Below are 15843 nucleotides of genomic sequence, written 5' to 3'. Positions count from 1 at the left end.
TTCCCAATGGCAGGACTGATTTCAGTGGGCTAAATCTTGAAAGCAATATACCTTGCGCCAACGTCATATGTTCGTCGACTGAGAATGAATTTTGATTTCCATTCTCGATTCCATTTCAAGTCCTCGTTCCCGAAAAAGACCAGGGGAGTTCAGCCTGAATCCAGTAACATGTTGAGGCCAACTGCCAACACAAGCTTGGCCCATCACTATGCTTCTTCCTACATCAAGCCGTAATGACTTGGGGAGCGTCATGGGTTTTAATTAGGCTGGAATTAAGACCAGAATTCATGTACGGTCAGAAGGAATCTGCACATGTGATGTGATCAGAGGGAGCCAACATTTCCTTTTTTTTGGAATTAAAACTGAAGAACACACCGACAGAAGCAGAGGCTGCCTGATCAAGAGCCTCTACTTAGATGTTTAGAGAGATTCGGCATGTTACCAAACACAATAAACATCCACAGATGCTCTGTGGAAAGTACAAGCCCGGTTGCTTCACGGCCTGATGCAACAATTACGATGCACAGGAACACAAGAGACTGCGGAGAGTGTTGGACGCAGCCTGGTCCATCACGGCCACAGCCCTCCACACCGTCTAAAGCATTGACACGAGGTGCTGCCGGATGAAGGCGGCATCTATCATCGTCCTATATCCCACACGACCAGTCTGAAGAAGGGTCTCGACCCGAAACTTCACCTATTCCTTTTCTCCAGAGATGCTGTCTGACCCGTTTAGTTACTCCAGCTTTTTGTGTCTACCTTCCGAAACAGCTACTTTTCTACTGCTCCCCAAAACCTTGTGACTCTTGCATATGGACTTAGTGGGCTCTTTCTAAGCATTTGGTACTTAATCGATTCTGGTACTTATGTATGACAATAATCCTGCAAATCTGTATGCAAACAAAAACACGATTTCACTGTTCCTTGGCACACGTGATAATAAAAAGAACCATTGTAGCAAAGAAGCAAAGTATCATCAGGTTCATGCACAGGAACTGCAGGTTATTGCACCGATCTGCTCAATGCCGTACATTATACTTCTCAACAGAATGGTGGAGGGCTCCAAGGATTATTCTGACTGTTCTTTCTGAGAACATTGAAAAGGACGGGTCTGCCCCAACAGCTGCTGACAACCTTCTACCGCTGCACGACAGAGAGCATACTATCGTATGGCATCTCTGTGTGGTATCTCAGTTGCACGGAGGCGGAGAGAAGAGCTCTTCAGCGCGTCGTCCACAGAGCCCAGAAGATCATTGGGACACTGCTACCCGCCTTGGAGGGCATCTACTGCACACGCAAAGTGCCTCAGGAAGGCCGTCAGCATTCACAAAGACTCCTCACACCCTTGTAATGGACTGTTTGAACTACTTCCTTCCGGCAGACGTTACAAGGCCTTCTACGCCCGAACCTCCAGACTCAGGAACAACTTCTTTCCCAGAGCTATAGCGGCTCTGAACCGGCCCTGCTGAGCGCCCCCCCACCCCCAGGGACTGTCTCCCTCGGATGGTCACGTCGCACAGACACATCTGCACTTTAGTCTGCTTTGACTATTTTACTGTTGTAATGTTCTTTGTACAAACCATGTTCTCGGGGTATCTAAACCTAAATTTTAGTAGTTACTTAAGTTATGATGTCAGATGGAAGCTGCATACATAAATCTCGTTGCACTTATGTGCAATGACAATAAAATATATTATTAGTATTATTATTATTATTATTAGAAGATTAGGAGGAGACCTTACATAAACTAAGCTTAGTTTCCATGGAATTGTGGAGGGGTTTATTCCTTCATGGATTCTGGTTCAGCTTCCCCTTCAAATGATGGCACCTCTGACATCACTGCTCTCCTAAAGTACGACACCATGCTTGATAATTCTAAAGAAACCAACAGCTGAAAACACATTTCCTCCATAAGTCGAAAACACATTCCCATCATAAGTAGAATCAGCCACATTACTCTTGCCACCCTCTCATTTCACTCCTACCGCCCTGGAATAAGGTACAGATACAGATGTCTGAAAAATATTGACCACCAGCCTCTCCTGGACCACCCATATTGAAGCAAAGACCAAGAAAGCACGCCAATGCCTCTACTTCCTTAGAAGGCTTAGACAGCTCGGCATGTCCCCAACAACTCTCGCCAATTTCTGCAGATGCACCAGAGAAAGCATTTTATCAGGATGCGTCACAGCTTGGTTTGGGAACAGCTCCATCCAAGACCGCAAAAAACTGCCGCAAATTGTGGATGCGGCCTAGACCATCACACATCCAACCTCCCTTCCATTGACTCCATTTATACCTCACGCTGCCTCAGCAAGGCCAACAACACAGTCAAGGACGAGTCGCACCATATACGTTTACACACTTCTGTACCTTTATTATATATTATCTGTGAGTACTGCGTTCACAGGCATGTTAAGCCACAACAGATAAGAATTTCATTGTTCCGTTGTCAGTACATACACATGACAATCAAACACTCTTGATACTTGAAACAAAGTGCTGGAGTATCTCAGCAGGTCAGGAAGCATCTCTGGACAGCGTGGATAGGTAACGTTTCGGGTCAGATCACCTCTTCAGACCTGAATCGTTACCCGTTCATGTTCTCCAGAGATGCTGGCTGACCCACTGAGTTACTCCAGCATTTTTTTTGTGAACTGGAATTTGCAGTTCCTTGATTCTTAACTCTTGACACTTGAAGTTGCACGGTGGCATACACTTAATAACAGAGAAAACCCGATAACATTAGAGAAAAAGCTCTTCATTATAAAGAGAGAAGCTAATGTTTTCATTCCGTTATTTAATGTCAGTACTTGATATGAAGCAGTTTATTAGCTTATTTCCTATTTCTTGGTTAATTTCTTCAAAAGATAAATCAATGGAAGTAGTAATGTCCTGTTCCCGTCATTACTGTTAGTTGTTTGCGTATCTTTCATCATTTGATCGATATCTCTCTATATTACGGTCTATATCTCTCATTTCCCTTTCCCTTGACTCTCAGTCTGAAGAAGGATCCCGACCCGAAACATAGAAAATAGGTGCAAGAGTTCGCCATTCAGTCCTTTGAGCCAGCACCGCCATTCAAAATGATCATGGCTGATCATCCAGATTCAGTATCCCGTGTCTGCATTCGTCCCATATCCCTTGATGCCGTTAGCCCTAAGAGCTATATCCAACTCTCTCTTGAATACATCCAGTGAATTGGCCTCCACTGCCCTCTGGGGCAGTGAATTCCACAGATTCACAACTCTCTGGGTGTGAAAAAGTTTTCCTTCATCTCAGTCCTAAATGGCCTACCCATCACCTATTACTTTTCTCCAAAGCTGCTGCCTGATCCGCTGAGTTACTCTAACTTTGTGTGTCTATCTTTGGTGTAAACCAGCATCTGCAGTTCCTTCCTACACATCTAGTCGCTGAGGGTAGTCACAGAGGGTGATGGACATACAATTGTACATGCAATTGTACCACCATCCCATCCAAGCTGGTTACCAAGCTCTCAGATCTGGGTCTCTGCGCATCCCTCTGCAATTGGATCCTCGTCTTCCTCATCCACAGACCACAGTCTGGCCGTATTGGTGGAAATGTGTCATCCTCGATAACAATCAGCACGGGAGCACCTCAAGGCTGCGTGCTCAGCCCCCTGCTGTACTCGCTCTATACCCATGACTAACTGCGTCAGTCAGCCGGACATAGTGCAAACTCCATCATCAAGTTCGCCGACGACACCACTGTTGTAGGACGTATCACTGATGAGGACGAGTCAGAGTATAAAAGTGAGATCGACCGATTGACCAAATGGTGCCAGCACAACAACCTGGCTCTCAACACCAGCAAAACCAAGGAACTGATTGTGGACCTTGGAGACTCTGCCTCAAAAAGGCTGCCAACATCATCAAGGACCCACACCATCCTGGCCACACACTCATCTCTCCGCTGCCTTCAGGTAGAAGGTACAGGAGCCTGAAATCTGCAACATCCAGGTTCAGGAACAGCTTCGTCCCCACAGCCATTAGACTATTAAACACAACTTCAAACAAACTCTGAACTATAACAGCCTATTCCACTTTATCTGTTTATTTATGTGTATATATGTGGTCGATGGTATATAGACACACTGATATGCTCTGTATTTACGCCTACAGTATTCTGTTGTGCTGCAGCAAGCAAGAATTTCATTGTCCTATCTGGGACACATGACGATAAACTCTCTTGACTTGACTTGAGCAGTGAGAGCAGCTTCGAAGATGTTATCGAGACACATTAAATTCAGCCTTTCATGAATAAATAATGGCTGAAGATATATAATGAATAGCAGATTATGTTTGTATCCTGCTGTTACCAATCAAAAGTCCATTTAAGTTCTGAATAGGTTTGTGCAAACAATTGCCACTATCATAAAATCAGAAGTACAATTGTGAGACTTGTGAAGTCAATTTGATACAACGTTAGACAATGAGTCTTTTTAGTCGCTTGTAGAGAAATACCTATTTTTACCAATCCTAATTAAAAATGTAGATGCCCAAGCAATTTCCTTTCAAGGTATCTGGGTAGGGTTTCAATTTTAAACAAATGGCTGTAGTTTAAATAGAATTAATGGGTGCACAATTAGACAGCTAGCCACACACTCTGGATAGACAAGAGATTTTATTTAGTGATGCATCTTTGAGGAGTGCTCCCTAAATCATTGAAAACTATTAAACAAGGATAGTTTGGGCAATGGAAGAATACTTTCATCAGTATAAGAGTCTAGAAATTAACTCTAAAAGTTTAGTTCAGTTCAGTTCAATACAGTTCAGTTCAGTTCAGTTTAGTTTAGTTTAGAGATGCTGAAGGTCTCTTCTCAATCTCTGACATTATGTCAATGTCTCTCCAACCTCTGCTTGTAGCTAATCCAGGCAGCATTCTGGTAACCCGTTCCTGCACCCTCTCCAAAGCATCCACATCCTTCTTGAAATGGAGAGACTTGAAGTAGGGCAGCACAAAGAACTGGTAAAACTGCTGCTCCACAGAGCCAGAGACCTGGGTTTGACCCTGACCTTGGGTGCTCGCTGTGTGGAGTATGCACATTCTCCCTGTGACAGAGTAGGTTTCCTCTGGGTGCTCTAGTTTTGTCCCACATCCCAAAGATATGCGGGTTTGTATTTTAATTTTGCTCTTTAAATAGCCTCGGGTGGATGCAAAAATGAAATTACACGGAGCTAGTGTGAACGGATGATAGATGGTCAGCATGGACTCAATGGGCCAAAGGACCTGTTTCCATGCTGTATCTCTAAACAAAACTATATGCAATACACCAAGTACAACTGCCAAAGTCTTATAGAGCTGCTTCTTGTCTTCCTGATTCTTATCCTCAATGCCCCAACCAATAAACAACTCCCCCACCCACTCCGTCTCCGACCTCTCTGTCCTGGGTCTCCTCCATGGCCACAGCGAGCAGCACCGGAAATTGGATGAACAGCACCTCATATTCCGCTTGGGGAGTCTGCATCCTGGGGGCATGAACATCGAATTCTCCCAATTTTGTTAGTCCTTGCTATCTCCTCCCCTTTCACAGTCCCCCTGCTGTCTCCTCCCATCCCCCAGCCTTCGGGCTCCTCCTCCTTTTTCCTTTCTTGTCCCCTCCCCCCCCCCCCCGATCAGTCTGAAGAAGGGTTTCGGCCCGAAACGTTGCCTATTTCCTTCGCTCCATAGATGCTGCTGCACCCGCTGAGTTTCTCCAGCTTTTTTGTGTACCAACAAACCTTAGGCCTTCTTTCTGACTCTGTTGCCATTTTCAAGGAACTGGACCCTTCTGCACATCAAGGCTGTTAAGGGTTTTGTGATCAAGTATGTTTTGAAAAAGGAATGTAATTTGCAGGCAGGCGTGATCACAGTGCAATCTACAATAAGGTAACTCTTGAAAAGTAGATAAAAATGTACTTAATTTTTTTTTAAAGATTTTAAGGAGCAGTGAATGGACTTTTGGAAAATTCAATGAACAACATTGGCAAACAATGTGGAATACTTAATAGTCATGCAACGGGTTAAAAAAACAGATATTTTAATTAAAGACAGGGTGGAAATGTTCAACACTAGAGGGCATAGCTATAAATTGAGTGAGGGAAAGTTTAATGGATGTACAGGGTAAGTTTTTTTTTACACCGAGGGCGGTGGGTGCCTGGAAGGCATTGCCAGAATCAGATACGATATGGTACATGGATGTGCAGAGAATGCAGGGATATTAATATTGTGAAGCTTTAACCACTAATAGAAGTTGACAATATTGATGCCAATTTTATTTTTGACAAGAAACGGCAGGCTAACTAAATAGAACATTTTAAAACTATGGAATATTTTCATACTGAATGCTTTCGTTTAAAAAACATTTAGACCGGCACATGGATAGGATAGGTTTAGAGGGATATGGGCCAAACGCAGGCAGGTGGGACTAGTGTAGATGGGGCATGTTGTTCACGGTGGGCCGAAGAGCCTGTTTCCATGCTGTATGACTCTATGACTACGAGAAGACAGAAATGGCTCAAACAGAAGGATGCACCAAATTCAGAAACACTGCCTTCTAATCAGCAAATGAAGTTCAACACAATGCACAATTGCTGATGCTACCACATAACATGATTAACCTGCTAAACAGTAGAACTGACACATTGCACTCTGTTAATGAATTGCATTCCACTGACTTCATGGACTTTGGTAATTGCTTCTGCCGTGGTAGATGACCATCAGCACCGCAAACTAGCAAAGGACGCAGTTCCAGTCATTGCCCTGGTCAACAATGGTCACTGTATCAGTCCAAGCTAGTCACAGAGCAGCCTTCATCCACAGCATAGTGCTTATTGTCACTGGACTACCACTCTAAGAAAATAACAATCCTGGATATGTCTTGCGAACATTAGGGGTTATGGGGAGAAGGAAGGAGAATGGGGCTGAGAGGGAAAGATAGATCATCCATGATTGCATGGCGGAATAGACTTGAGGGGCCGAATGGCCTAATCCTGCTCTGAGATCTTATGACCTTATGAACCGCATGGGTTCTCTCTGTGTGTGTTCCGGTTTCCTCCCACATCCCAAAGACGTGCATGTTTGTAGATTAATCGGCCTCTGTAAATTGCCCCCAGTCTGTCGGGAGCGGATGAGAAAGTGGGAGAACATAGAACTAGTGAAGAGGTGATCGATGGTCGGCACGGACTTGATGAGCCGCAGGGACTGCCTCCAAACTGTTTCTCTAAACTAAACTAAACTGAATAGGGCGGATGCAACATCAAATGCATCTGTAGAGGCCTTGCCTCAAATAGCGGCATCAATCACCAATGATCCACACCATCTGAGCCATGCTCTCTTCCCACTGCTGCCATTGAGAAGGAAGTACAGAAGCCTGAAGCTGCACACCACCAGGTTTATGAACAACTACTTTCCCACCACCATCAGCTTCTTGAACCAGCCTAAACCTACCTTGACAATGGAACACCTCCTCATGCACTACTGTGGATTTGTTTTCCAATTGTGTATTTCTGCACTAATGTCTTGGTAATTGCACAGTCTTTTTTCTTATTCAATATCTTGTCGAATTTATGTGTAGTGTTATGCATTATTTATGTTTTTTGTACGTTGTCTAATGGGCCTGTCCCACTTAGGTGATTTTTTGATGACTGCCAGCGACTAGGACAACGGAATTAATTCACCAAAGTCATCACCTGGCGACAACCAACGTTACCCTGTCAACAGCCTACGACAACACCTACGACAGCACCTATGACAACCCAAATTGTCGCCACTGTCGCCGAAACATTTTCAACATGTTGAACATTTTTTGGCACTCGCCTGTAGTCGCCTAAAAAATCGCCTAAGTGGGACAGGCCCTTAAGTCTATCTGCCTATGATGTTGCTGAAGGCAAGATTTTCTTTGGACCTGTACCTCACCCTACTTGCACATTTGACAATAAACTTGACTGGACTTGACCAAAAGAATGATAGAAAATCTTAGGACTGTTACATGATGAACTGTTCAAAAGAATGGATCAAAAATGTAGCCTTCACCGACTAAACGATATTGGTACAACTGTGAATGATGTTTGTTTAGACACTTGGACTGGTCTGTTGGTGAACTCACCAAATGCTTTCCTTGGTTCCACTAACGCAAGCAAAAATGGTTGACCTTTAGGCAATTCTTTCAACATCTTGGCAACTTCGTAATGTCGACAGCCCACGATAGTTTGATTGTTTATTCCTTCTATGTGGTCTCCGACGCAAACAGTCTTGATTCTGTCGATCGTGCTACCTTCTTTAATCCTCTGTGAAATCACAAACTACTGGTTAGTAAAAAACAAATACAATATGCACCCTGAAAATAAATCTTTTTTTCCGCCACAATGATTCACAAAGTTCATTATGAAAAATTAAGTTTGAATGCAGAATGGTAAATCATTTTGAAGTTACGTTAAGATAAGTTGCCAGAGGAAGTAGTTGAGACAGGGGCTATTGCAATGTTTAGGAAACCATTAGACAGGTACATGGATAGGACAGATCTAAATGGATATGGGCCAAACACAAGCAGTTGGGACCAGTGTAGATGGGGCATGTTGGTCGGTATGTGGAAGTTGGGCCGAAGGGCCTGTTTCCACACTGTATGATTCTACCGTAATGGAATTGAAAACTAGAAAACTAGAACAACAGTAGAGTTGCTCCGGAAATATCTTCTTGCAGGTGATGTTGAATCACTGGAATTTTATGCCCAAAAGGGTTTTGGATGCTAGATGATTGGGTGTACTTTAAGAAATAATTCAATATTTTGCAAGATCAGGGAATTGAGGGACCAGGCACAGCAGAGGAGATGGTGTCTTGGGCAAAACAACCATGATCATCTGGAAAGGTAAGTCAGGCTTGAGGGATCGAGTGGCCTATTTCTGCTCCTACTTTCTTATGAATTCAAATTTCATTCATGGATACATACAGCAGGGAAACAGGCCCGATTGAGTCCACACTGTGAATTTAACCCAACCTCTGAGGTATTTGACCAAGTTAACGTCAGTAATGTTGGACATGAGACAACTGTATGGCTGCAATGACTCATCATGTTTGCTAATCATCTGTTTTATTCAGTCTGGCATGAAGAGACATAAAAGTCCCATCAAGGTTCCCTCTTAACTGGAGCCAGCAACGTCCCAGCAAGTTATTCAGTACTTTTACATTGAACGATACTTTCCAGAAATGAAGTCAATGAATCAATTGACAATTGTGGTGGCACAGTTGATGGACCTGCTGCCTCACAGTGCCAGAGACCTGGGTTAGATCCTAAAAACAATGAGTTTGATGGGAGATCTAATAGAAGTATACAAAGTTATGAGAGGCATAATTAGAGTATTCTGTCAGAACTGTTTTCCCAGGGTGGAATTGTCAACAACTAGAAGGCATTTCTTTAAGCTGAGGGGGGCAAAGTTTAAAAGAGATGTACAGGGCAAATATATTACACAGAGGGTGGTTGGGTGCCTGGAACACATTGCCAGCGATGGTGGTGGTGGAGGCAGATACAATAGTGGTGTTTAAGAAGCTTTTGGATCGGCAGGTGGATATAGAGGGAATGATATATATCACGGCAGACAGATGAGATTAGAGTATCTTGGCATCATATTGGACACAGACTTGAAAATGGTGCCAAAATATACTCAGTGTACTACTGCTATACACTTACACTGTATCTGAGATGCTTATCTAATATGTATCTAAGTGCTTATGTTTCGTGATACTGGCACTGAACTGTATACAAAAAATGAATTTCATTGTACCTCGGTACACGTGACAAATAAAGTACCAGACCATAAACCAGACATTGTGGGCTGTAGGTCCTGTGTTATAGAAACATAGAACATAGAAAATAGGTGCAGGAGTAGGCCATTCGGCCCTTCGAGCCTGCACCGCCATTCATTATGATCATGGCTGATCATCCAACTCAGTATCCTGTACCTGCCTTCTCTCCATACCCCCTGATCCATTTAGCCACAAGGGCCACATCTAACTCTTGTACTATGTATGTGACTTTCTGATCTTCTGTCAGTGACAGTGTTAATTGATCCAACCATTTCAATGCCTCAGATAGCCACTTTGCCAGGAAATGTTAAAAGAATGAGAATCACTCAACCAATCTTTTCTCAACACTATTCTCGGAAATTTCTTTTGCCAACTATCAACAGATGACTGTGACCCCCCCCCCCCCCCCCCCCCCCCCCCCCCCCTACCCCCCCCCCCCCCCCCCCCCCCCCCCCCCCCCCCCCCCCCCCCCCCCCCCCCCCTACATCAAATAACTCATCAAACAGGAATGCAGAGCAAACCGATGGAGCCTGTAAACCAGATTAGCGGAGGAAAAAAATACTGATAGAGCATCGAAAGAAGGTATGAGTAGCTGCAATCCACAAATCACTGCACGAAAGTAAGCATGAAATCACTTTCCCTCCAATTAATAGATGGTAACACAAGCGTTCCAACATGAATTTTGCATCAACTTCACAACAAAGCCATTTATGGAGGTTTCATTAACGATAATCTGTTACTATTTTCCCTATCAATCCACTGTTCACCCTGAGAAAAACCTTGACAACATTGACAAACCTGCTCCTACTATCTAATGATTAATTAAAAAAAAAAAAAATCATGTTTTCAATGCTGATACATATCTTTAGTGGTGTAGCAATCCATTTTAGGAGTTTAAATCATGCAGTCTAGGCAATAGCAAAATCTTTCTGCTCCCAGTTTTTTGCAGTGAAAAGTAATGTGTTTGTTTGACTGTAAAGAATGAGAAGCGGAGAAATGCAGCACTAAACATTAATTTCAATATCCTGCGGCAAATAATGTTTAAAATTATCTTAACATCCAATAATTGATCGTGAATTAATTTAGTTTACAAATACAGCATGGATCCGTTTGTACATTTGGCATCTACAGTAGTTTAGACCTACAGTCCTTCAGCCCACCGAGTCCACGCTTCCCATCCATCACTCATTCACACTAGTTCTATATTATGCCACTTTCACAACCGCTCTCTAGGCACTAGGGGCAATTTACCGAGGCCGATTAACCTACAAACCCGTACGTCTTTGGGACCTTGGAAGAAATCAGACAACCTGAAGAAAACCCACGCGGTCACGGGAATAACGTGCAAACGCCACACAGACAGCACCTAAGGTCGTGATCGAACCCGAGTCTCTGGCATTGTGAGGCAGCAGTTCTACTAGATGTGACACTGCAAGTAATGGAAACATATTTAGTCCTGCCACACAAACGACTTTTGCTACCACTCGAGGCCAGATACAGTGGACAATATCACCAGCACAGCATTCGGTGATCCATGTAACAATGGGCCTTTAAGGCCATTCCAAAGGCCCGTTGCCAGAACAATGGCCAACAATTGCCAGAACAATGGCCTTAAAGGCCCATGTAAAAATATGAGATATTTTTACCAAATTGATGCTTGAAAGATACAAGTTGGCGTCAGAAACTTGGCACCTCTTTGTACTGCCTCAGAAGAAATGCATTATTTGAGGACGGAGCCAGCCTTCTTGACGAGCGTGTTAATCCTGTTGGATATGTGGCCCAGATGTAGATGGACTGAAGTTTTTGTTCACTTTAGCTGCTCTCCATCTAGTGGTGATCTTTTACTGTAATGTAACATTGTATTGTCTGTTGGCTGACAGCACCAAATTGGGTAACCCTCCCACCCACTCCATCATAAGCCCCGCTGTAAAGGTGCATCATGGAGTCATGCTGCACAGCATACTGACCATCCACACTAATCCCATTCACAAGCTCTTGCTCTATGGTCTCGTAGGCCTGGGCAAGTTAAGTGCTGGCCTTGAAGTTACCGTTAATGTTACGAAAGCCATCACCCTCTCAGGTAGATTGATCCATCCCCTGGGTGAAAAAAGTGTCTTCTGCACCTTCTACTCCTTTACCTCAAACCGACATCCTCTGGGTTTTTGTTGTGTCATTGACTCATACCGCAATACAGCGTGGAAACAGGCCCTTCGGCCCAACTTTCTCACGCCAACCAGCATTCCCCATCAACACTAGTCTGACCCGCCTGCGTTTGGCCCACATCCTTCTAAACCAATCCTATCTATGTGTTTGTCCAAATATCTTTTAAATGTTGTTATAGTACCTGTCCCAACCACCCACTTTGTCAGCTTGTTCCATCGAACCACTACCCTCTGGGTGAAGACATTGCCCCTCAGGTTCCCATTAAATCTTTCCCCTCTCACCTTAAACCTGTGTTCTCTGGTTCTTGAATCTCCTATCCTGGGTGAAAGACTCTGTTAATTCACCCTGTTTCCTCTCTTGTGATTTTATATACCTCTATAAGATCACAGCTCAGCCTGCTGCACTCCCTCTTCTCCCCTCCCCTATCATGTAAGAGGTACACGTGTGAAAACGCATACATAAGGTCATAAGGTCATGTGATAGGAGCAGAATTAGGCCATTCGGCCCATCAAGTCTACTCCGTCATTCAATCATGGCTGATCTATCTCTCCCTCCTAACCCAATTCTCCTGCCTTCTCCCCATAAGCCCTGACACCCATACTAATCTATTTCCACCTTAAAAATATCCATTGGCTTGGCCTCCACAGCCTTCTGTGGCAAAGAATTCCACAGATTCACCACAACTCTGACTAAAGAAGTTCCTTCTCATCTCCTTCCTAAAGGAACGTCCTTTAATTCTGTGGCTTTGACCTCTCGTCCTAGGCTCTCCCACTAGTGGAAGCATCTTCTCCACATCAACTCTATCCAGGTCTTTCACTATTCTGTAAGTTTCATTGAGGGGGTCCCCTCATCCTTCTAAAATCCAGTGAGTACAGGCCCAGTGCCATCACTGATTCCCATACAGTGGGTAAAAAGAACTCTGTGTGTTCACCCTACCTATTCCCCTCGTGATCTTATACACTTCTATAAGATCTGCCCCTCATTCTCCTGCCCTGATTAGCATGGACACAGTGTGTTGAAGGGTCTTGGGACTGAATGACTGTACAACTCTACTTGGTGAGCAGTGTCCAGGCCTGCAATGTTTGTACCTTAATGAAGGCATAGCCCGTCCCATTGTCTGTGATGGTCAGACCAAGAGCATCTTCCGACTTTGTCACCTCCACTTCTTTCATTTGTCCTTTTACATGGGCAAAGATGAAATCCTCCAGTCCAATCTGGCCTCCCAATAACTTCTGCATGTCTACCTTGTGAGTGTTTAACGTACAGAACAGAATCTGCTGGACAAAAGAAGAAAAAAAGAACTTAAAATACAGCCACAGATATTAAAACAGGCTGTTGGAATGAACTGCAGATGCTAGTTTGCACCGAAAATAGGCACAAAATCATGGAGTAACTCAGCGAGACAGGCAGCATCTCTGGAGAAAAGGGACTCAACCCGAAACGTCACCCATTCTTTCCCCATTAAAACAGGTTAGTGTTTAATGGAGTGAGATGCTTGAGACGACATCTCTACAAAATTAATATCAACCACCAAAATGGTCCACTCAGCTGGATATTTACCACAGCTTTTGTGGACCGTTTTATTTAATTGCTTTGTGTCAAAAATAATCTTTGGGAATTAGATTACAGCATTAGCAAGACTTATAAAAGTATCGGGGGGAAGGAAAGAGTTAATTGCATGATACTCTTCACATCCCTAACAAAGAATTTGCAAGTGTTTTTTACTGTCAACATCTGTCCCTGTGGTTGTGACAGAGAATTTGATGCTTGGCACAAAGAGGACACATTTTTAAGTGATGCGTTTGAATTGCAGATGGTCAACAAATACTCAAAACATGTCAAAAGATATGTTATTATCGTAATTTTGGAATCAGATTATTATTGTCACAAAATTCCATGTTTCTTTTTAAATGTATCGAATTTGTGAAGAACGGTATTGTGAATTATTAGAAAATGCTTTAACCAGCTATCTCACGTTCTCTATTGACTTTATATAAATATCTCCTGTGAGTGAATTTCCTGCAGTGAAAACATAAATGTACATTATCACGGTTCTTTCCACCCCTTTACCTTTTTGTACTGAACCTGGCGAAAACATGTAAGCTCAGGTTAGCGTTGGATTTCAAACCTAGAATATAGAGCAGTACAGCATAGGAACAGGCCCTTCGGCCCATAACGTTTGTGTCGAACGTGGTGCAAAGTTAAACTGATCTCATCTGCCTGTACAAGATCCGTATCCCTCTATCTCCGCACTTCATTGTACCTATCAAAAAGCCTCTTTAACGCCGCTATCATATGCACCTCCACCACCACCCCTAGCAATGTTTTGCAGGCCCCTATCACCCTCTGTGTAAAAAAACTTGTCCCGCACATTTCCATTAAACTTGTTGCTGCCTTACAGCACCAGAGACCTGGGTTTGACCCTGACTATGGTTGCTGACTGTACGGTGATTGTACATCCTCCCTGTGACCGCATAGATTTTCTCTGGGTGATCCAGTTTCCTCCCACACTCAATGTTTGCATTGGCTTTGGTAAAATTGTAAAGATTGTGCTATTGTGTAGGATAGTGCCAGTGTACAGGTTTATCGCTGGTCTGTGCAGGCTCGGTGTACTGTAGGGCCTGTTGCCACGCTGTATCCCTAAAGTCTAAAGTAAAGACTAAAAGGGCTGGAGCAAATGTAGGTAGTCCGATTGACAAGAGTGCAGTGACACAGAAAGCGATGGAGTTGTAGATAGCAAAAAAAACTTTTCTAAGAAACATTTGAGACCCAGATCAGTTGAAAAGTTGGACAAAGTGGAGGCAATTGGAATTTAATCCAGACAAGTGTGAAGCAATGCACTTTGGGAAGTCACATTGTGGGCAGCCACAGTGGCACAGCGGTAGAGTTGCTGCCTTACAGCGTTTGCAGCGCTGGAGACCCGTGTTCGATCCTGACTAGGGGTGCAGTCTGTACGGAGGTTGTACGTTCTCAACGTGACCGCGTGGATTTACTCCGAGATCTTCGGTTTCCTCGCACACTTCAAAGACGTGCACCGTCTGTAGTTTAATTGGTATACTTGTTATAAGTGTAAATTGTCCCTAGTTTAGGCTTGTGTTAACATACGGGAAATACTGGTCAGTGCGGACTCGATGGGCTGAAGGGCCTGTAATCTCTAAATTAAACTAAATCAAGCACATACAGTAGTGGCAGGGACCTCAGGAGCATTGAGGTACAGAGAGAGTCTGGGGTCCGAGTCCATAGCTCACTGGAAATGGTGACTAAGGTGAATAGAGTACATAAAACAGAGCAGTACAGGCCCTTCAGCCCACAATGTCCAGGCTTGGTGCCAGGTTAAACTAGTCTCATCTGCCTGCATGTGATCCACATCCCTTCATTCCCACCATATCCATGTGCCTATCTAAAAGCTTCTTAAACGCCACTAGTGTATCTACCTCCACCCCTGACAGCATGTTCCAGGTACCCACTACCCTCTGTGTAAAAACACATCTCCTTTAAACTTTGCTCCTCTCAGCTTAAAGTTATGCCCTCTAGTCCTTGGGGAAAGGGCTCTGACTGTCTACTCTATCTTTGCCTTTCATAATTGTATATACTTCTTTCAGGTCTCCCCCCAGCTTCCGACTCCCTGGATTAAACAATCCAAGTTGGTCCAATCTCTCCCTCTTTGGTAGTATCCTCTAATAGAAACATAGAATATAGGTGCATGAGCAGGCCATTCGGCCCTTCGAGCCATTCAATATGATCACGGCTGATCGTCCAAAATCTGTACCCCGTTCCTGCTTTCTCACCATATCCCTTGATGAGCCCTAAGAGCTATATCTAACTCTCTCTTGAATCCAGGTAGAATTCTAGTAACCAACTACCACTCCGTCTGCAATG

The 15843-nt window shown here is 43.8% G+C and overlaps 1 protein-coding gene across 1 annotated transcript in view; it reads right to left on the bottom strand.

Annotated features, from left to right (window-relative positions):
• LOC129711142 (PDZ domain-containing protein GIPC3-like) overlaps window positions 1-15843 on the bottom strand; it is a 56436-nt gene that overhangs the window by 38236 nt on the left and 2357 nt on the right. The window contains exons 2-3 of the mRNA XM_055658572.1: window positions 13053-13238; window positions 8108-8288 (exon numbers count right to left, since the gene is read on the bottom strand). Of these exons, the coding sequence (XP_055514547.1) occupies window positions 8108-8288; window positions 13053-13238 (367 nt within the window). The remainder of the gene's footprint in view (window positions 1-8107; window positions 8289-13052; window positions 13239-15843) is intronic.

Source organism: Leucoraja erinacea, chromosome 29 (assembly GCF_028641065.1).
Source record: "Leucoraja erinacea ecotype New England chromosome 29, Leri_hhj_1, whole genome shotgun sequence".
In the NCBI taxonomy this organism is placed as follows: Eukaryota; Metazoa; Chordata; class Chondrichthyes; order Rajiformes; family Rajidae; genus Leucoraja; species Leucoraja erinaceus.
Note: the sequence above shows the minus strand (reverse complement) of the source record. Positions and strands in the feature narration are given on the sequence as shown.